General features: G+C 36.6%; 1 protein-coding gene and 1 long non-coding RNA gene across 2 annotated transcripts in view; one reads left to right on the plus strand and one right to left on the minus strand.

Annotated features, from left to right (window-relative positions):
* The window catches only part of LOC120308946, a 132,492-nt gene extending 108,745 nt beyond the window's left edge, over positions 1-23,747 (minus strand). The window contains exon 1 of the long non-coding RNA XR_005556964.1: positions 23,297-23,747. This is a non-coding gene — a long non-coding RNA (uncharacterized LOC120308946). The remainder of the gene's footprint in view (positions 1-23,296) is intronic.
* Positions 5,977-9,782, plus strand: LOC120308943 (putative deoxyribonuclease TATDN2). The gene is given in 3 exon segments (XM_039345669.1): positions 5,977-8,311; positions 8,313-9,141; positions 9,144-9,782. Coding segments are annotated over 3 exon segments (1,932 nt in total). The 5' UTR covers positions 5,977-7,270; the 3' UTR covers positions 9,206-9,782.
* Positions 23,748-24,317: the final 570 nt, after the last annotated feature.

Raw genomic sequence — 24,317 nt, forward strand, 5'->3', positions numbered from 1 at the left:
CAGTGCATTTGTTATGACTTTTAATCGGTAAACAACAGTGTATTTATTCTTTATATCAAGTCTACAATGTATTTATTTTACAGTTATATGTTTTAATTGATTCATCAATGACTATAATAGATTTTAATAAATCAATGCTATTTGGCAGGAGTTGACAACATTCTCTGGCCGGGTTCCAGACAACTATGAAATTAGTCTCATGCATTCGAACAAGCTCTGGACTTATATAGATTTTATTATTATTATGGATCATCGCATAGTCAGCCAGATGTTCAGACTGGATTTGGCATTTTGTCTACCTATCGAGTCATTATTATTATTATTATTAATAATAATAATAATAATCTGTTTTGATTATTGATTTTTATAACCTTTTTCAACACATCACATTTCCCAAGACTACTTAAGATGGATCTATTAACCTTAAGATCAAAAATGTTAGAAATTAGATTATTTCAACTGCGCAAACTCATAGAACATTGGAATGGGGGTGAATTCCTTCAAACAGAATTATCTCTGAAATATTCATTTGCATGAAAGGAGAATTGATTCAGAAGAAGCAAGAAAAATATTCATGAATTATTGCAAAAGCTTTTAATATGATTATTGCCCATATCATGAGAATCTATATTTTTACATACGCCAGCACAGTATCTGCCATGATCTGTCAGGTGCCCACCACTATATTTCAGATAAGACAGATTTTAAAAAATTAAATAGACAAAGTAGGAGGCATTAATAGATAGATTAAAAACAAAATTTACATGTTTAATTTTATTAGCCTCAGCCCTATGAATTAAAGCAGGGGTAAGCCATACTGGCTCAGGAATTCTGGGAGTTGAAGTCCACAGGTCATAAAGGAGCCATAGTTCCCCACTCCTGAATTAAAACTTTACAAAAGTCATTTATATGCATGGACTAACAAAGTGACAGAACTTTCTTCTAGTTCACCTTGTGGATCCCTTAAAGATATCATATGGGAAATTTTAGCTACTGTGGATCTCCTTCATAAATGGTAGTCTGAATCTTCTTTTGATTAGTTGCTTAGTTAATTAGAGCATGTAAATGCAAGTAGATAAATAGGAACCACTTTGGTGAGAAGGTTAACAGTGTTCCATGCGCCTCAACATATAGTCATGTTGGTCACATGACCATGGAAGCATCTTTGGACAATGCTGGCCCTTTGGTTGTGAATCGGAGATGAGCACCACACATAGAGTCAGACACAGGGGAAATCTTTACCTTTTTTATTATTATTTTATTTCTATCCCGTTTTTATTATTTTTCCAAACAACCCTCTGTGGTGGGAGAGAGTGACTGGTCCAAAGTCACCAAGCTGGTTTGTTATTCCATACAAATCATTTCAGTTTGCTTAAAACAGAATGGGCATCCCTCAATCTAATCAATAGTGATTTACTTACTATTTAACCATTCCCATTGGTTGAAGGTACATTTATCTGGGTGGTTTTGGGTTCTGCTGCTTTGAAGGTCTCTTTAAATTTTCTCCATCTAAATGTGCTTTAGAGAAATGGATTGTAGGTTTCCTTGTGAGGCGCTGCCCTGCAAAGCTGAAGTGGCCAATCTTGCAGCTTTCTTCTTGTGAAAAAAGCTCTTTTCTCTTTGATACATTGCCCAGCTTCCATGTTTGCCTCTGAATAGTCCCCATTGTCTGGAGAGGTGCTGGTCCACCATGTTTCCACCCTGGAAGTCTAGCCCTCAGTCTGATTTTATGTAGAACCGCTTTTCAGACTCGTTTTCAAAAGGTCTCTGCAAAGGATGAATCTGATAGCAACTGTCTGCCTTTTCTCACTTAACCTACAGTATGAAGAGGAAACATACATCAGCTTATAAGACAGGAAATATTACACTTTATTGTAATGTTACACTCTTGCAAGTCTAAAAGGATATTTCTTTCCTCACTCCGTCCCCTTTACAGCCCAAGAAACGAGGGAGGGTCCTTTATGAGCTATATGCCCTGCCCACATTCTTACCAAGAGATACGTAGCCTTTTATCTCACTATTCCCTTAACTGCGTTTCTTTGCCCTGTCCCCGATGGTCATTCCTATATATCGTTATAGAATAATACTAAGGAGGGTTTTAAATAGTGCATCCCTGGGGGATTAAAAATTTGAAGATGGCAGATATTACTACATTGTTGAAGCTTGCCTCTTTTTTAAATATATATAAAAATGAGCAGGGCTTCAGCCATGTGGTCACAGCCACCATCTTGACTTTTTTTTACTGTTTATGGATACCTTAGTTTTTAATATAGACATTAAAAATTTAGAATGGTGAAGCCATAAGAGCCCTCTATATTGTACATCTTATAACTAAGAAGACTCTTTAAGTAATCTTCTAGCAATAAATGCATATTTTGAACACATCAAAGAGATGTCCCACATTGTTGTCTCTTTGCACTGCATTATTCTGTATATTGGATTTCTGTACTGCCAATTCATCATTGCAAAATTCTGTGATTCCCAATATCCACATGTAAAATGGAGGTCCAGATCAGAGCCTTATTGAAGCAATATTCACTTACTAGGGCATTTGTCTGAAATGGATATACAAGGATCAGCCCTGGGGCTTTTTGTAGGAATTAATGGGATCCCTACTTTGAATTCTCTAACACCTGTCTCCTTAACAAGAGCATACCATGGGCAAATCGTCTACATTCTCCTTAACATTATGTGGACTTTTTGACATTGGTGATCAATCTTACTGTCACTCAGCTACCTTTTGAAATTGGTACAACCCCACAAACATGGTATCAAGTGTTTGATTATTCTTGAATATATGAATCCAAACGTAAATGCATTTTGTAGCAAGGCTAAAATAGATGTCAGGAAAAACTTACCTAAGATAATAAAAGACTTTAGATAGAAAGGTATTCCAATTATTTGGACACAACAATTGATCTTAATAATGAAACTACAGTGGGATTCAAAGTGGCAGACCATAATTATCTGACTGGCACAGAGCCAGGTCACCAAGTGTTAACACCTTTGATCTTCAATTAGCCAATCCTTCACAAAAAGAAAGTTTTTTAAAAAAAAAATTATCAAGAGAGTGAAAAGACAGCTGGGAGAGGAATAGTAAGATTCTCTTTTTGCATTATTCTATTACTACATTTTTGGATACAAAGTAGGACTTCCTAAATATGTATTAATGAGGAGTGTTTTCAGTTTTTAAAATCATGGTGAATTATAATCTCATAATTTAATATTTGATTTTATTCCAGTTCTGACACTTGTAAACAATTGAAATGGGCTTTTTATGAGCTTCTCAACTGACAGGAAATCATGTGGATGGGAAGATTTTAAATTTGATTACATTTTTTTAAACAATGATTCCCATCGCTAAATGTTCCTAGGGAAGCCTACATATTGACAATACAATCAAAAAACAGCAATACAGGTAGTCCTCAACTTACAGCTATTCACTGAGCAACTGTTTGAAGTTACAATGGCACTGAAAAAAGTGACTTAAGGTAGATTCTTGCACTTACAGCCATTGCAACATTCCTACAGTCACGTGATCAGAATTTGAGTGCTTAGCAATAGGCGTGTGTTCACAATGGTTGCAGCATCCTGGGGTCTCATGATCGCCATGTGCCACCTTCCCAGACAGTTTCCAACAAGCCAAGTCAATGGAGGAAGCTGGATTCTTATAATGGGCTACATGATTTGTAGTGATTTGCTTAACAGTAGCAGGAAAAGTCATAAAATCAGGCACAACTTACTTAACAATTGCCTTGCTTAGCAATGGAATTTTTGGTCACAACTGTGGTCATAACTTGAGGATTATAAGTTCAGTCTGTGAAAGGAAGTAATTGTGGATCTCTGCCAAAATCTATTTGCTTGTTTATTAGATTTATATCCCACCTTTTATTCAGGAGATCAAGTTGATAACTCTTTCAATCTTATGAGGCAGTTCAGAAGGAAAGCACGCCCAGATGACCTAATTCTACTTTATTTTTAAGATTATATTAATAGAATCTTGCAAGTCTGAAAGTGCATTTCTTCTCTGATGCCTTTACAGCCCAAGAAGTTGGGTGGGGTGTGTGTGTGTTTGTGTTGTTCCGAGACATTTGTCACATCCACATTCTTTTGGACTAAGCTGCATCTGACCATTCCCCTGGTCTCCTTAAAATCATTCCCACGTATCATTACACGTACATGGTTGTAGATGTTTCATTACCCATCATCATCAATAACATCAGCACTGCCATGCAATACTATGCACCGATGATGATATGTAGTGGGGTAATGAAACATCTGCAAATAAACAGGCTCATTCAATACCAAGAATTCCACATTGTGGCCCTGAGCTAGCTGTATTCTCTTTTATTACCGTTCTCTCTGCTCTACTTCTTCCCACAACAACTTGTAAAAGAAGTCTGGCTGAGAGTCACTAGCTGTCCTGCCAGCCAATGAATTCCCATGAATGAAGGTGCACTAGGATCTGAGTCCTAGAACCATTCCAAATCCAACATGTTAACCACTCCACCACACTGCCTTTTCTTTTTCTTTCTTTCTTTCTTTCTTTCTCTTTCTTTCTTTCTCTTTCTTTCTTTCTTTTCTTTCCTTCCTTCCTTCCTTCCTTCCTTCATCAAATTTATATGGCCATCCCTAATGACTCTGGATAATGTATTGATGGCTTATCAGCCATATTTATTAAACTGCCACATTGCTGGGAGGCCTTAAAGGATCAGAACTCATATTTTGTTTCTTAGTAAGCTTTTCCAGTATAATCTTTTTTGTTAGTCACACTAGTTGTCAACCTTACTGGTTATCCAGACAAGCTATTTCTGCTTTATGAGCTATTTCTGCTTTGTTATAAGCAGTGATGGGATTCAGTCAGTTCACACCACTTCAACAGAACCAGTAGCTAATTTTTTTGTTGCCCGGGCCCAGAATGGACTTCTGGAAGTGGCATCCATACAGAGAATCGGTTGTTCACATATTTGAATCCCACCATTCGTTATAAGGCTATATTAATAGAATCTTGCAAGTCTGAAAGTATAACTGAATAAATTAGGGAAGGTCTTTTCTGAGTCCCTTGTTCCACCCATTCTCCAACTACAGACTATGCTGTTTCTTATCTGACCATTCTCTAGCAGTCTCTTTGGACCCAGTTTCTTAAGATCATTCTCACACACCATTACATCAGAACTGACCAGCTTCTTTATTATTCAACTATTGGGAAAGTGCATACCCCCAACAGGTAATTTTGTTATTGGCTTGGTGGACCTGTGACCAGAGGATCTCATTTAATTATGTAAAGCAACGATCAGTCCCCTTAAGGGACTGGTTTTTACTTATTTTTATTTTTTTAATTTTTAGTTTTTTATATTGGGTTATTATCTTTGCAAGCTGCCCCAAGTTACTGAGAGAAAGTTGGACAGCCATATAAAGTTTCTTAGATGTAAATATCTCTCTACCACACAGAAATAGCAGCACTCCAAACAACTAGAGAAAGAGACAATTGAACAAAGTTAATCAAAATGCAAAGATGCCTCTTTCGTGTCACTCTCTTCACACGTTATTTTGTTTAGAAAATGATATGTAATTGTTTTAATTTGAACTGTCTTTATTTTTAACTTGAAATTCATTTGTAAGTTCCCTCTTATTTCTTCTTTTCCAAAATTAGCTCTTTTTATATACAGAGATTTGGCAGTTGTGAATATTAATTCTCTCACAATTAAAAGGAACAACTTCTTGGTAAAGATACCACCTAAAGAGGCTACCAAACCAAAAGAACTGGTGGAAACTATATCTTCTGGCAAGAAGAAAATTACTTTTAATCCTTTGCAAAGAACAGGCAGAAAAAATACAAAGCTGAACTGGTGTAAGCAGAGCTTGTATTTGATACCTTGCAGTTATAGGAAATATTTGTGTAATTGCTTCTTAGTACTTCTTACAATATTTTTTATTTATTAAAGGTTAATGAATTCCTCCATCTTAACTTGTGTTTGGTTTAGCACTGTGAGGAATGGAGAGTTCGTAGCCTGATCCAGCATGGTTGTTGGAACTTTGAGAGTGTGCACTTTCACAAATACTGCTTGGGGGAGGGGGCATGTTCAAAGCCACAACAGCTACCAAGGTGGTAGATGCCCATCACGCAATACTGTTTCAACATAAACTGGGAGTTGTTCTCCGTTAGTCTTCTATTACCTTAGGGTACTTTTGGCTACTGTGGCGTAGTCTACTCTTAGCCATTTCTTGGCCGGGGTAATCGGGCTTCCCAGCAAAGCACCGGGCAGGCCGACCTGGTGACAGCCTCCTCCCGGTGCTTTGAAGCCGCGACAGCTGGACGTGGGCAGAACACGCGACGGGAAGAGGGCGCGGGAAGGTATCGGAAGCAGATCCAGCGGGTCGAGTCATCAAGGGAAAGAGACGCAGAGGGGGCAGCTGGGACAAATCAATGAGCGGCACACTTAGCGGCGACAGAGGCCACTTCCAACGCCTGGGAGAGGACAATTTAGCATCGAGGCAGCCAAGCAGGCGACGCGAAGTCGAGCGGGACAGCTTCGCTGTAAGTCCCCTGCGAAATTCCGCAAGCCTCCCTAAGCGCTTCCAGCCTTCCCCCGCGAGTCCCGGTGGCGGAAGGACGGCTGCTTTCAAGAAAGTCTCCCCAGCAGCTCCGCGCAAGTAGTTTTCCCGAACTTCGTTCGCTGCCGGCGATTGTTCTTCTGATGAATTTGAACTTAGATGATGCCATTAGCAGTATTGCTAAGGAAGGCCAAGACCATCTTGCCCCCAGCAAAAGCTTTCTTATAAAGCCCCCCGCCCCACCCGGTTTCTGATAAGTCTGTGACAAACATGGCATTTTCCTCCCAGGAATCTGAGAAATTGAAGATTAAGCAAGAAGATAATAGAGATACAGGAACAAACACCACTCCTGTCCCTGAAAAAAAAAGTGCCTTAAAAGAAAAGTCTGCAGAACGTGTCCAGAAAAGAATAAAAGGTCAAGATCAGGGTGAAGGGTCTCGAATAATATATCAGAAAGCTCTGTTGAGTGTATTTGGGGGACAATTGCAAACCAGAAGAAAAATTTCATCTATAAATGAAATTCATAAAGAAAGCTCTTCTGGAAAAGAGGAACCACTTAACAACCTGGGAGAATTTTCAGCAGTACCAAAAAGCAGAGGTCAAGAAATTGGAAACAATTCACATTATTTGAAAACTGCACCAAAGGAACATACTATTTCTGTCAAGCAAGACAATAAAGAATTGGTCAGGTGCCAATTCAAGACATGAATCTGTTATGTCAAGTTCAGGAGCAAAAGTATCCACACCAAAGGATAAAAAAAATATTCAACAGGCTCCCAACAATGAGAAAGCTGTTACAAAAACTAATAAAAGTTCTGGAGATGGTGTTAAAGAAGATTCCAAACCAACACTTGACTCAAAACAAAGTTATAAACTATCAAGACCTGAACATGAATTGGAAACTCAGCAGATTTCCAACATTAAGAAGCCTGTTACAGAAACAGAAAAGAATGCTAAATATAGCATAAGAGAACTTTCCAAGCCAATGATTACTTCCAAGTATGTTCATACAGGATCAAGTTATGAAAATGAACTTTATCAGGGATCAAATGACTCACAGGTTCCAGTAAAAGAGAAAATGGACGTTCAGAATAAAATGTTTTGGAAAGAAAATTACCAGTCCAAACACAGACTTAAAAGCAAGTTCAGCTTTTCAGAAATTGGAGAACAAAAAAATAGCCATGTCTCTTCTAAACAGTTAGGTAAAACTTCTGATTGGAATAGCCAAAGTAAAAAACAATATTGGAAATCAGAAACCCATTGGAGATTGGTCTCTGAAGATTCAAAATATGAAAGTGAAGAGACCAAGCAGAATAGCAACAATCAGAAGCCTCTTGTAAAAATCTTTAGCGCTGGCACAAAACAGCAAAACATGGAAGATGGAGAACCACTGGTTGCCTTTTCACGAGAAGATTCCATCCCTAATCGCAGACTTTCAGAAATGATGGAAATGTCAGCACCAACAACAGAATTTGTGATGTATCCTCCTCATTTCCACAGTCAGAAAAAGAATGATTATACAAATTACCGGACAAGCAATCCAATGCCAGCACATTCTTTTACAAGATCCACTGAAAACATTTCATATTCCAATAATCTCTATGACATTTCTTTAGAAAGAACGATAAATGCACCAAAGGATAAAAAATCTTCAGTGGAACGTCTGCAAGAGAGAGTGTGGCCACATGGTGCTTTATTGGACTATAAAGAGAAAAAAAGACCTCAGAATATGGAAAGAGGAACATATGTTCCCATTTTTTTCTTCATCATGTAAGTCAGATTCTTTCACTAATAATTGTGTAGACCAAGATTTGCCTACGAGCTTGCCCAAATATTTAGAAGGCGGCTTTATTGACACACACTGCCATTTGGACATGTTATATTCAAAAACATCTTTCAGAGGAACTTTTTTTGAATTTAGGAAAAGATACAGCAGCACCTTTCCTAAAGAATTTCAGGGCTGCATAACTGATTTTTGTGATCCTCGTACTTTAAAAAACAACTTATGGGAAGATTTATTAAAGGAAGATATGGTTTGGGGAGCATTTGGTTGCCACCCCCACTTTGCTTGTTATTACACAGATCTTCATGAAAGAAATCTCATGCAGGCAATGAGACACCCCAAATCTATTGCCTTTGGTGAAATAGGACTGGATTACTCTTATAAATGCCATACAGAAATTCCAAAACAGCATGAGGTTTTTGAGAGGCAACTGAATCTAGCTGTTTCCTTAAGGAAGCCATTGGTCATTCACTGCAGAGACGCCGATGGTGATCTGTTAGAAATCATGAAAAAATGTGTACCAAAAGACTACAAAATACACAGACATTGTTTCACTGGCCGCTATAATGTCATTGAACCACTTTTAGACTACTTTCCAAATCTAACTGTTGGATTCACAGCTTTGCTGTCTTATCCATCAGCAAATGAAGTTAGAGATTCTGTTCAAAAAATCCCATTAAACAGAATAATGGTAGAAACAGATGCACCTTATTTCCTTCCTCGACAGGTGCCAAAACATGTAAGCCAATTTTCACATCCAGGAGTAGCTCTGCACACAGTGAAAGAGATTGCCTGCCTCAAAGAAGGTCATTACCTGCCATGTTAGCTGTTCTAAGGCAAAACGCCAACAAGATATATGACTTGTAAGAATGTCAAAAGAAAGGTGGAAGACCTAAAGAGGAAACTCTTTTGGAAAATGACTGGATTCCTTTAAATTTATTTTATAATGTAATTATAAATTTGGGCTTCTACACAAATACTGAATACCTATTGATAGCTTTTATTAATTCCACCAATTCTGTTATTTGTTCCTGCTGTTTAAGGTGCCTCTGTGTTAATTTCATTTCTAATAGCCCTATGTTTAGTTGCTGATCCTTGTCAATGTTTTAATTTTTCAAGAAAAAAAACAGAAACATACCTAAGTACTCTTAAAACTGTCAAGCTAAATCTAAGTATTTCTTCTGAGCAGCAAACCACTTAACTGCTGCAGTAAAAACATTACCCATTCATGTAACATGTTTGTAGAAATAGCCTTAAAGAAGTAATGAAGTGTCTGTCCTTTTCTGATTGGGTTTTCTCAGCATGTTAACCCATTTGCTCTTTTCAAAGCTAGAAATAAATAATGAATTATTTTATAACTATTTTAAATTATTTTAAACAGAAATTAATATTGTACGATACACAAATATTGTTTACAAACATTGATGTTCCCTAGCTTCATTCTGCTGAAATGAAAAATACTGACATACATGCAGAATAATGAAGCAAAGTTAAGAGAATAAAATAGGATGTCAAGGTTATTCATGAAAAACTGACTGAGTTTTAATTTGTATTTGGATTTTGTAATTTTAATCTTTTCGGAGAGTTCTTCATTAGGTAAGTGATTATATGCTTCTATAATTTTATATATTATTTTGACTTTGAACAACTTATTATCATCTCTCATTTTTATTTTTCAGTAATGTCTCCAAGCTTATGTAGACCCTTCTCATTCACCAAAATAAGGATTATGGTTGAAACAATCATTCAATCTTTTCACTTTTTTAGAAAATGGAAAGAATGTAAAGAATCTAAAACAAAATCTTAAAAAATGTTCAGGTCAGTCACCACGAAGAAGGTCTTCACAGTATATAGATCTATTACTGCCCACATCACTTGTAAGTCATTTGTACTTTCAAATCTAGGATGAGAACACTAGAAGTTGGTACCTAGCTATATTAATTGTCATAAAGTTAAAACAAGTTTCCTGCAATATCAGTTCCCATTTTAAATTACAGGTAGTCCTTAACAATCATTCATTTAGTGACTGTTTAAAGTTATAATGGCACTGCAAAAAGTGGCTTGTGATCAGTTTTCATACACACATAACTACTGCAGCATCCCCTCATGTGATCAAAATTGGAGCATAGTCCCAGGGTCATGTGATCATCATTTTTAATCTTTCTAGCCAGCTTCTAAGAAGCAGAGGGGACTGGAGGCTAAAACATATAAGGAACGGTTGCTGAATTTGGGTATGTCTAGTTTAATGAAGAGAAGGATGAGGGGGGACATGATAGCAGTCTTCCAATATCTCAGGGGCTGCCACAAAGAAGAGGGAGTCAAGCTATTTTCCAAGGCGCCTGAAGGCAGGACAAGAAGCAACGAGTGGAAACTAACAAGGAGAGAAGCAACCTGGAACTAAGGAGAAACTTCCTGATAGTTAGAACAATTAATCAGTGGAACAACCTGTGAATGCTCCAACAATGGAAGTCTTTAAGAAGAGACTGGACAGCCATTTGTCCAAAATGGTGTAGGGTGTCCTGCCTGAGCAGGGGGTTGGACTAGATCAGTGTTTCCCAAACTTGACAATTTTAAGGCATGAGGACTTCAACTCCCAGAATTCCACAGCCAGCAACGCTGGCTGTGGAATTATGGGAGTTGAAGTCCACATGCCTTAAAATTGTCAAGTTTGGGAACACTGGACTAGATGATCTCCAAGGTCCTTTCCAACTTTATTATTATTATTATTATTATTATTATTATTATTATTATTAAAGTCAATGGGGGAAGCCAGATTCACTTAACAACCACATGATTCACTTAACAATTATGGCAAGAAAGGTTGTAAAGTGAGGCAAAAACTCACTTAACAAGGGCCTTGCTAAGCAGCAGATATTTGGGGCTCTATTGAGGTTATAAGTTGAGGACTACCTGTATTCTCTACCATTTTCTAAGTCACATTAATTATTTGCATAAAATTGCTGAACTCTGGCAATTTTAATTTCACATATGATGTCTGGTGTTCATTCAAATTTTCAGATGAAGCTTATAAATCCTCGTTCCAATTCTCCAGATAAACTTCACAACTTGCAAATGTGCTTTTTAAATAGAATAGAATAGAGCTGGAAGGGACCATGGAGGTCTTCTAGTCCAGCCCCCTGCTCAAGCAGGAGAACTTATACTATTTCAGACAAGTGACTGTCTAGTCTCTTCTTAAAAACCTCCAGTGATAGAGCATCCACGATTTCTGGAGGCAAGCTGTTCCACTGGTTAATTGTCCTCACTGTCAGGAAGTGTCTCCTTAATTCCAGGTTGCTTCTCTCTTTGGTCAGTTTCCAACCATTGTTACTTGTCCACATCCCCTTCCACATCTACACCAGAAATCTAAAATAGTACACCCATTCATTATAAATCTTTCCATTCCCCACCATCCAGTCAGAGCTGAAGAAGCTTCTTGGATGAGAAGTGAAACATCAAAGAAAAACAAGGAAGTCTAGTTGCCCTGTGAAAAAGCACCTTTGGGATAACTATGACCTGGATGATTGAGAATTAAAAATATGTCAGATAGATGTTGGAAATGTAAACATAATATAGGCACGTATTACCATATTTGGTGGACATGTGGGAAGGCAAAGGTTTGTTGGGAAAGCATACATATGTGGTTAGAAAAAATATTGGGTGAACAAGTGGATTTTAAACCTGAACTTCTTTTACTAGGCATTATGTCTGAAAAGATCAATGAGCAGAAATTATATTTAATTCTACATATTACCACAGCAGCAAGAATAATTGTTGCACAGTACTGGAAGAATGAAGGATTCCCATCAGAAGAAGAAATAATCATGAAAATATTGGAATGTGCAGAGATGGACAGACTAACTATGAGGCTGAAAGACAAAGAAGATATGGACTATTATAAAATTTGGAATTTATTCTATTCTTGGTTAGAGAAAAGACTGAAGGATTAGGAAGTGAACATGTATTAGCTTAGCAAACACTAGACAACTTGTTTGATTGGAAAAATTAACATATGTTGATGGAAAAAAAAATAATAAAAAAAGATTGTTAAAAAAAAGAGAATCTCCATAGACCCCCATTCACTAGAAGACTGAATTGGCATACTGTATCCCATTAAACCTTAATTTGGCTCATTTGATTTTGCCAAATGTTTTGTTCAATCCCTGGGCGTTGCAATTCCTAAACATCTGAACACATTTTGTGTGACTATTAATGTGTTTTATCCATTGACCATCCATTAATGTGAATTATTCATTAACCATAAGTAACCCATATCAGAGATAGGATGTGCCTAAGAGACATCCATCTAAATAAGAGATTCTATCCTACAAAAATGCACACTCTCCATTTACACAAACAGAATCAAGAAATAAGTGAGCTTTTCTCTTAGCAAAGTTGATGGCCACATTCATTCTCTAACTGTTCTGATACAAACTCGGCCAGCATGCTATGTCACCATCACTTTACTAGCAAGGGCTCATTTATCACAAGTTCCAAGCCAACAGTAAATGAAATTATGCTTTCAAGAGTGTTTTTTATGCAAAAGGGTGCTTTGAACCTAGAATTCCCTCAAAGCAGAGTCAATCATTGAAAAACAAAGGGAAAAAAGAGTGAGAAAAAAAACCAAATAATTTTCAAACAGAACGAGAGGAGCAGTTTAAGACACTTATTTTGAACTAATTTTCCAAATCTTTTCTGGATTTAACCTGCATACCTATTAGCTAATTAAAAAAGAAACACATGGTAGGGTTTTTTTTTTTTTAACTTGTTGCCCCATTTTGAATTAAGTCAAATCCCAGGAAGAACAACAAAACGTTTTCTTTGTCCTGTTTAAATTAAGATCCAGGAAAGACATGTTTACAAACAGCTTAACTGCTTTAGTACAAATATTGCTTTACATTCTTATATCCAGTTTTTAAAAAATCCCTCTGGATTTCTTCAATGAAATCTTCGGGAGGGGGGATTATTTGCAAGCAAGTTGGAATCAGTGCTACTGCTGGGCTTTAATTTATTTGTATAAATTAAGAGAGAAAAGCCCTGCAAACAATCCAGGAGAAGGACTTTTTCCACATGTTGGAAAGACAGGGCTATAACCATGGAAGCATGTTTTTGAAAAAGCCTCTCCTATAGAGTATAATTCCTGGATAGATTTGTAAGAAAAGAAACTAATCATTAAATAATAAGACTTCAGAGCTTCATACTAACTTCTTAAATTGTATCTGCTAAGCCACAGGTCCCCAACCTTTTAGGCACCAGGGACCGGTTCCGTGGAGAGAGGTTTTTCTGCGGACCGGAGGGTGCATGGTTTTGTGTGCTGCCTGCATCTCGTGGATATGGCTTTGCTTGTTTGTATGGCCCCGTTGCTGGCATGCCGTGGCCCGGTACTGGTCCGCGGACCGGGGGTTGGGGACCCTTGTGCTAAGCAGTTGGCAACCAACACAGACAATTGGAAAACTGCTGAGGGAGCAAGAGCTAGCAAGTGATGTAATTTGTGTTATGATGCCATTTGCACACTTATTGACATAATGCATACAATATCATTTTGGTTGTACTGGATTATTAATAAATGCTGATCTTAGAATGGAGGCATTATATGATACACATCCTTTGAAACTATAAACAACCTAGCGACCTGATTTTACACCAATCGCAACTGTGAATACTTCTCAAGGGAAGTTCTACATATACGCATAGAAAAGATACACATAATTTTTACACATTGAGAGAAGGAATCTATTTGTTTCTGTCCGATGGCTATAACTGCAATGAAAAGAATGAAATTGGCCCTTTTTTATTCTCTTACATACATATATTGTTCTCTCCTAAGGGGAAATCAATACATTTTTCTAAACACACATTTCCCTGGAAGTTATTTCTGATGCAGACACAAGTCAAATAACATTTCTACAAATAAGACAATTTAGCACTATTAATAACTAATATCATAAGTTTTTTATAATATATTGTAATACAAATAATATTGTTGATCACCCAGATTAATTGTAATCCATAGGTTTACATGGGATTAATAGGACAAATAGAGGCACAGACAATCTCATGTGCTTGGGAAGGACTCGACAGGGTGGATAAAAATGCCAAATTCAGTCTAAATATCTGGCTGACTGTGTTACCAATCACAACTACATAGTGATCTTCTGGGTAAAACTTAGAGTTAATTCAATCCACAGTATTTATACATATTCCCAGTTGAACATCTGAGGCCGTATCTTGCTCTATGTTGCTTTTATTTTATGGCAATAGGGACATTACAGTCTTAAAAACTTAATGGAAAATGCTTGTTTGTGTGCAAAGAATGTGGAATGTGGAAAGTAAAGGCTGTGTATGTGTGTATACACACACATATATAGACATGGAAAAAATGTGGAAAGTAAAGGTTTTGTGTGTGTGTGTGTCTTTGTTTCTGTGTGTATGTGTGTATTATTATTTTTTTTTGAAACCTGAGAACTAACTGCTTATCACTGGATGGACACTAGCTTTGATGCTGATCTAAAAATGAACAGAATGTGCCTAAACTCAATTAAGAATTGTCTGTGAAGAGAGAAAAATCACTTAACCGCTTCAAAACACTTCCTTTCTTCCATTCTGGAACTGATCTTTGAACAAGAGGAGGGCAGGCAAGAGCTGTCCTAACTTTTGTCTCTTTGAAGTAAATTGCCTGCCAACTTAATCTATCATCTCAGTGCAATTATATAACATCTCCAGATCAAAACTGACAAAGAAATAATGTTTAGAACCAAATAATCTATTTATGACAGATTTATCCATATTTTCCTTCAATGAAGGAAAGCACTGGCTTCATATAACTTTCTTGGCAAGGAATCAGGAATTATTTTCCCTAAATCTGAACCAGGAACATCTAAAGGGGGTCAAAAAAGTCAAGATGGTGGCTGCAATTATGTAATCAAAGCCAAGCCGTTTTACATACACCATCTTAAATATAGATGGGACTTCAATTGCAGGGTTGGACCTGCCATTTTGACTTTTTTGACCCATGTGGATATCTCCCAGTGTATATCAGAATACTCATTATCCCACATTAGAAAACAAAACTGGTTTTGCAGAAGATTAAAGGATTTATAGTCAGATATACTGAACGTCTAGCAAATAAGGTGTCTTGTTCCTTAATATATCAGGAGATATTTCCATTACAATTACACAATTTTGACTGTTCTCGACATTGCTTCATGTGTTCACAGTTTTCAAGGAGAAATGCATATACATACACATACACACACATACTCATACACACACACACACACACACACACACACACACACAGACACAAACCTCTTAACTAAAAAGAATCACTTCATACTGACTGGCAGTTTCTTTTGACAAATTGTTATTATTTTAACTTTATACTACCCAATTCTGAGGGTTTCACAACAATGAAACAAAAAATTACAATAACACCAATAAAAGATAAAAGGTAAATCTAAATTATTGCAAGGGCCACAGACTGAAAAGAACAAAACGAAGGCTCTCTCTCACACACACACACACCAAAAACCTGGGTAAAGAACCAATCTCCATGGCTCTTCTAAACAATAGCAACTTTGGAGCTGTTCAGATTTTGGGGGAACCTTGTTCCAAAGGACAGGTGCTACTATAAAAAAGAAGAATCTGCAGGATAGTCCTCTGTTATCTATGGCTATTCAGATTATTCCTGGATTAGAATATCAGCAGCTCCAGTTTACATGCCCAATATGGATGAATTCTGAGAGCTGTTGTTCCACAATAGCGGAAGGACAATTTTTTCAACTTATTAACACTTTAAATAAGAAATAATAATATATTGCAATAGCCGTACAAGTTCAAATACTTCACCATCAGGCCAGCATCAGATAAAACTGAAAAACAAGGTGGTTGTTTCATTTCTCTTTGCATTTTAATAAAATTGTTTCAGTAGCACCTCCTCTGATTTGTTAAGAGTAAATAACAATAGCAAAAATATCTAAATATCACATACATTTTTATCTGCATATAACTACATAAATTTACATGGTTGTCTAATGCATATATAGGTGATTCCAGGTAGCTTACAAAATTTCAAAAATCCATCATATAATAAAAACCCATAAAAAACTCCACCCCACCCACACTAAATTCTGTTCACAAAGCACACACACACACATTCACAATTAATTTACTTATGATCATAGATCAAACAAGAGAGTCGGATACAATAATCAGGCAACATGACAAAGAAAATTCAGAAAGGAAAAAGACAGAAAAGAAATAATAGGCCAAATTCAAAACTAATGGCAGCCACAATTGAATGAGCAGCTTTCATTAATAGCTGGCATAAAAGTAGACTTTGGTAATATGCAGAAAATATATTCTGATGTATAATTCATTTATAAATTGAGCAAAACACATAGCTCCAAGTGGCTGAGGCACCCAAATTAATGGGGCAGTAATAATGGAAATATTCAATGAAACCAAACATTCAGGTTTTCATACCAAAGGCAAAGAGCCGATTTATATTTTTTAAAAACATTAATGGAAATTGAATGAGAGTGTATGAAAAATAAAATATAGTTGCTATTATGCTAGCTACTTCTAAATGCAAAGGAACCAATTGTATTAAGGTAACATTTAATTTCTCTATAGATACAATTCTTTTCCAAGTCTTTTTTAGGAGAAAAAAGAAGGGGACAAGAATAGAAACAGTACATTTTAACAATTTGAAATTGATTTAGTTGATATAAAATATTAAAAATTGGAGAGGCTGACACACAAACTTTCACTTGCCCCATGTGGTTTTGTATAAAATATTCGTTTCTAAGATGATGGAGATATCTATATAAATATTTAAATATATATACTCAACTCACATTTCAAAATTCTGTTTAGCAATAGTTTAAAAGAACGATGCCAAAATATAGGAAGAATAGTTGGAGAGCTAATTATCCAGTAAAAGATGCCTGTCTCTTTCAATGGTACACAAATTAAAGAAATAATTGGTTCACCTATAAGTGAGGTAAAAAGAAGTTTAATTGCTATGGAAATCAGTCAGTTCCACTCAAATTTAATTGAGCATAAAGAATTTTTGCAACTCACATGCAAAGCACATGCACACACACACACACACACACACACACACACATAGAGCACCCTCTGCTGATAAAGAAGGAAGACATTAACTTTCACAGGTGACAAGAATAATAGAAGAAGAATAGAATTTATTGGCCACGTGTGGCTGGACACAGAAGGAATTTGTTTCCAGTACATAAGCTCTCAGTGTATATATAAGTAATATGATAATTATGATCCCATACAAGATGAAAATACATTCATCATAAATCGTGAAATACAATACTTCATTATAAATCATAAGATGCAACATTTAGTGATAGTCATAGAGTACTAGCTAAGAAACAACATAAATCATACTAGGATACTAAAAAATGATATAAATTGTAAGATACTGTACAAGCAACAAAGTTATAGTCATCAGAAGATAAGTACAGGTAAGAGGAAAGATGAGTATTGTAGCAATACAGTTTTACTAAGTATTTTGACAGTGTTGTAGGACTTACTTGTTAAGCAGAGTGACGGTATGGGGAAAAAAACTCTCCTTATATCTAGTCATTTTGGTGTGCAATGCCCTGTAGCATCGTCTTGAGGGAAGAAGTTGAAATAGTTTATGTCCGGGATGTGAGGTGTCTGTAGATAATTCTACAAGACAGATATATTTGAGGAACTCAAGACAGAAAATATGAAAATTCTATTTACAATTAATACGAAGTGACCTGCGGCAATAGTACTTAGAAATATCAGAATAATAATCCTCCCTTCCCCAGGCAAAGCTGGGAATAGCTAATTAAACATACTTTCCTCAACTAAAAAAAAATTCCCACACTTTTCATTCATCTTACTGACCATCTTGGAATTGTTTGCTGCCACTGTTCACTATATCACTGAATTCTTTAATTGGCTCTTACTCCTTTTTCAGAATTAAGCTGAAAATTAAGGATATAATATTATAAGCCCTCCAAAATCCATTGATGATGAGATGGACAGCATATAAATTTAATAATAAATAATTTTAAGAAGCACACAAATGTTTGAGCTTTCTACCATAAACTTAATTTGGGAGAATAGGAGTAATTAAGATATAGACTAAGCTTGGACAGTAACCACTTCACTTTTGCGCAGAGACTAAAGTACAAATAAAAACACATGTATTAATTGTATCTGTTGCTTAAATGTATGTTATTTGACTCCAGCAATTCTGCATGGTTTACAAATTGTTAAAAGACTTAAAACCAAGGGTGAAAAAAAAGATAAAACAGAATACAAATGGTGATGAGTTAACAAATCCAAATGAGAACAAAGAAAGAAAAAGAAACACAGTTTCAACTTCATTTATCAAAGGCTTTTGGATTATTTGGGGGGGGAGGGGGAAAGATTCCAGAGGACAGGCTTTCCAACAGAGAAGGTGTACTTCTGGGGTCCCAATAGATGACATCTAATCAAAGGAATCTGGTGCACATAAATCCTGCCAGATCAGATTGTCCAGGCAGATATTAGAGGAAACAGAAGATCCCTCAAGTAAACAAATCCTATTTACCAACTTTTTGTGCCACTTATTAAGAGTATAATCTTTAGCAAGCAACAGTAGGAAAAGGTCTGTTGCTCTGTTGCTCAAATGGAAAAGCAATCATTGGGGAAATTATTTTTTCAGTAGCCCCCTTTGGACAATATTTACAATATTAGAATTATTTGATCAAATGAACTGCTGACTTGTGATTTTAGGATTGGAAGAAATAATCATCCAGTTTGGTCTCTTTTCTCAAAAATGATGTTCCAACGAAGCCAGTCCTCAGCCTTACTAATTTATTCATGAATTCTGAGAGTCAGTGTAGACATCACCAATACAAGGTAAACATTGCGTCTCATAGCAGTATTAGTAATAGTAATAAAGTTGGAAAGGACCTTGGAGGTCATCTAGTCCAACCCCCTGCTCAGGCAGGAAATCCTACACCATTTCGGACAAATGGCTGTCCAGTCTCTTCTTAAAAACTTCCAGTGTTGGAGCATTTACTGCTCCTGGAGGCAGGCTGTTCCACTGATTAATTGTTCTCACTGTCAGGAAGTTTCTCCTTAGTTCTAGGTTGCAAGCCCTGAAAACACCACTAGCAATACAAAAAAATTTGCACTGAAATAAGGTTCACTGGTATCAATGCTAATTATTCTTTCTTAAGACTATTTCAGAATAGCATGCATAAGATTCATTCTGATTCAAACCTACACAATCCGGTATATTGGTCTGACACCAGAAAGTTTCTTCTCTTAAAATAGCATCCTCTATGGTAGCTACTTGGGTTGTGAAAGTTGGATCTAAACAAAGCAAGACAGGAAGAAAATCAACTCGTTTGAGCTATGGTGCTGGAGAAGGCTCCTATGTATTCCATGGACAGCAAAGGTGACCAACAAGCAAAAACTGGAGCACATAACACCAAATATGTTCCTTGAAGGCAAAATCACAAAACTGTGTCATTTATTTTAGCCATATCATTCACTGGAGGGGGAAATTCACAGGAGAAAGTAATTATGGCTGGAAGAGTTAGTGGCAAAAGGAAACCAGGCCACCAAAGAACATAGTGGCTGGACACTAACAAAGCTGACTCCAACCAGAACATTAAATAACTCAAAGAAGTAGTACAAGATTGTAAGATGTGGAGAGACCTGGACCATAGAGTCGCCAAGAGTCAAACATGACTGAATGAATAACATCACCATCAGGTTTGAAGACATTTCTTAACATATTTTTTTTCAGTTGAAGTGACATCCATTTGACCTTTGTACTTCCCATTGTCCATTTCAGCAGCCATGCCTGTATTCAACAGGGTAGCCAGGAAAGTTAATTTCACTAAAGATTATAAAAATAGCTTTACAAAACTTGAAAAATCAAATATGGATCAATGTATTGGGGTCAGTATCAAATAAGAACTTTGGGGCTTAATTTATTCATTCAGTGACATCATCATTACACATACTGGGCAAATTTCCTTTGATCAATTTTAAAAAATTACTTATAATTTGAATATAATTCAAAATGTAATGTTTAAAAGACATCAGTGTCAACTCTGAAATCACCAAACCATGGCCTGAGAGCTATTGGGCTGACACTTTGAATAAAACAGCTGTTACAAGACACAAGCCTAGATCAGTGCTGCTTTTTTAAATGGGATTGTTTGCCTGGAAAAGCAAGCAAAACCCAGGCCTAAATGAGGCACCTTTTCATTGTACATACTGGACTGAATTCCTGGCTGATAAATTTCCCCACACCTTTGTCTGAATGAAGGGAGGCAAAGGTCTACATTTTCTCACAAGCATGCACAAGCCTCATTCTAAGTCAGATGGCTTTCTACCTCTAAATCTCGTCCTTTATTGACTTAAAGAGTTTGTCTGAGCGACAACGGACATTGTGGATTTGTTACTTCTGTCATCTTTTCTACCAGTGCACTTTGCTTCAGATCAAAGTTGAAAGCTGTTAAAAAAAAATACACAAACCACAGTGACAAATAGCTTGCTTTGTTTGACATAGCAAAGCAAACAAAAAATTGCTTTAGTTAACCAAAAAAAAAGAAGAATCGTCTCTTTTCTGCCTTAACTCTGAAGCCTAAGATGCTAAAAACTACACATTCACTTCATGATCAAGCAATGAATCTTTTCAATATTTTAAATAGGTTGGCAAAAATTAAATCAACCTATCAGTTTTAAGTTTTTCAAAACTCAGAAAATACACTTCTAGTTTCCCTAAAGGAGACATCTTGATTTTTAAAACATTTTCTCTGCTTCAGTATGTTCTCTACAATTGCATACTATAAAAGTCTATTTATTAAATAATATATTAGTATTTAGCAAACAAATAACATTTTAAAAAAACTTTCTTACTTTATTTATTATGACATACCACAAATCTGTATGTTTCATAGAATTGGAAAGCAAAGCCAAAATTTAACTATAAGGAAATCTGATCATGGAAATTCAATCCACATAAAATACACCATGCAAATACACTACTGTACATTCTTTGATTATACAAGATATGGCTTGCTTTTCACAAAGCGGTAGGGAATCATTGTTCCACAGAGTTTTGGTGAAGGCAATATTTTTTATGGGCCATTGACAAAATAAATATAATTGATTGATTAATTGATGTAATAGATCTGACTATTTTTGTAATTGATTATCTCTTTTATGTTGGTTCACGAATGGTTTTATTTTTGTTATATTATAAACTGACTTCCAGTCTTTCAAAGCAGTCAGTATGGAAATCATTGGAGGGAGGGAAGGATAAATGGCTAGACTGAGTGATAGATTAATTGATTGGCTGGCTGCAGTCTACGCAAAGTTATATAATGATAGACGTAGTATTACAGAATTGCAAAGGAACACCTGAGCCCACATTTCATATTAAACAAATTTCTGTGACTTAGCATATTAACATCTACGTAAATACAGCCAATTGTGGTTTATTCAATAAGCAACACTGAAAACAAATCCTAGCTTAGTATTATGGGTGAATTCAATGAGTACACTGGAAGCAAATTGTGCTAAGAAAATTAAATCTGAACTTCCAACATAGAAACAATTATTTGTTCTTCATAGAACAATCTTTGTAATTTTTATCCTCAGAAAAAATACAGATTAGTTCTTATGCTTGTTCTATGCATAAATGTTTATGTAATCTTTATCTATGTCATATATTTATAATATTAATATAATCTTACTATAATTTTTGACTAAATGGTGGTAGAGATGTTAAAATGAAACAATTTGATCTAAAACCAAAGAAACACACAATTCATTGTTTCATACTGTATTAGACCATGATTTGTTTAATAATTAGTTAAGTTCACACAACATGCTAAGTTACATCTAGCAAACAATCTTATGGCTAAGCATAGAATTTGAATCCCACTGCTATGTAATGTATACCCATAAGGTTTTATTTGTGTGTTTTCTAAGAAAATCTCCATCTCTCCTTCGTCAAAAGTTTCCATGATTTTTTTCAAATGGGAATTAAAAGAAGATTTCTGCATGCAAAACATGAATCTTATTTAAGACTAGTGACCTGAGAAAACTTTTTTCAGCTTGGTGTCTTCCCAACTGTTTAAGTTTCAATTCCCCTAATCCCATGTCAACAATCCAAAATAGCTGGATAGCATCCCAGAAAAGGTGTCTTTAACAAGAAAGGGGAATATGTTGGTATGCTCAGACAAAATATGATTTAAGAAACTATATGAAAATTTGAGAAAATTTCCGTTGTATGTAAAGCATGGTTAATGGCTTAGTGTTTTGTGCAAACCTGCCCATTCTGATTTAATTAATAAATTATGGATAAATAAACCATGGCTTATGTAGGATGCCATTCTATATGCCTACTCATCCATCTTTTTAATGAATCCCTTACAAGTACATAGGTACAGCACCTAATGGATCTTAGTTAATCTCAATAAAGAGACTAAATACAGTTGGACCAGGTTGTCCTTGGATATATCTTGGGTAAGAAGTCAGTCAAAAAACCTATTGGGAACCATACAGTTTGGAAAAATCTGCACTATGAAGTCATCAGGACTTGAGCTTCATTTGAGTGACGCTATCTTTATAGTTCTTTATATTCAAACCTACATCGTCTTTAAAAAATTGTTTCTTTTAATTAAACCACCCAAAAGCTGCAGATCATTTGGGCAGTTTACAATAAACACGCCAAAGTTAAAAAAAAAAATCCAATTTGAGTTTAAACATAACCAATAAAACCAAATAAAATGAAAAATAATGACATCATACAAACTAGGCAGCGGCGGTCAAAATCTAAGGTAATAAGGATTCAATAGAGCACCAATGAAAAAGCTTGGAAAAACAGCCCCTGGCAGCTGAGAAGAGACTTCCAGAGAAAAGGATCTCCCACTGGTAGAAACTCACCTTATCTCACCCCAGATCTCAAAGCCACCAAACCTGGGAGAAAGCCTAAAGGGCGAAGCTCACCAAGTGTCCCAGCATCCCTCCTCAGCTGCAAACTGTTATCAAATCTGGGCTGCAAACATCCAGACGACCCCTAGGTGGCTGCAAAGAGGCACCACACTTCCACCTGGATTCCCCCAGCTGCTACCTGGCAGCCTTGGTGCGAGAGGCCTCCGGGAGGCCCCGCCCAAATGCCCCCTCTCCCAGAGAGGAAGCGCGCGAGGCAGTGAGAAGACTGGCAGGGGCTTGCGCGTCCCTTCGCGTGCGCGCGCGCGGGCGCGCCCCAAAGAAAATCGCCCGGCCTTCCGGGGCTCATGTGAATCTGGTCGCTTAGCAACCTGCTGAGCGCTCGAGCCGAGCGGCAGCAGCAGCAGCAGCAGCAGCAGCGGCAAGAGGCAAAGAATCTGCAGGGAAGGGAAGTGAGTGTTTCTGGTTCCTGAAGGGAGAGAAGGACGCCTTCAAAATTATATTAGCTCCAGAAGCGCCTGAGGTGGCGGCAAGTGCTTGGGGGCAGGGGGCACGAAGAAAATGGAAGAAGTGCAAGGGATACCTATTATAGCAGTGCTTTTTTAAAAACTTGGCCATTTTGAGATGCATGGACTTCAACTCCCAGAATTCCTCAGCTAGCATGCTGGCAGGGAAATTTTGAGAGTTGAAGTCCACACGTCTTCAAGTGACCAACGTTTGAAAAAACATTACATTATAGGGTGCCTTTATCGTTGTAGATTAGTGTCCCAACGTAGGATACCATTGAAAGCTTCATCCTAGGGGTGGGATTGGGGACTTTTCATATTCAAGGCAACTGGATGCCCTCATGTTCTTCAAATCCTCCACCAATAATGATTGGTGTTGGAATTTCAATCCCCAGTGTTTGAGGTATGGCAGGCCATCTAACACATGCACTTCCCAAGCTTGATTTCCCATCCAACTATTAAGCACTGTACATAAGAAGGAAGTAAATAAAGCCGGGCATATAGATTCA

This window comes from Crotalus tigris, unplaced genomic scaffold (genome assembly GCF_016545835.1).
Source record: "Crotalus tigris isolate CLP2741 ecotype Arizona unplaced genomic scaffold, ASM1654583v1 scf7180000017969.2108049, whole genome shotgun sequence".
In the NCBI taxonomy this organism is placed as follows: domain Eukaryota; kingdom Metazoa; phylum Chordata; class Lepidosauria; order Squamata; family Viperidae; genus Crotalus; species Crotalus tigris.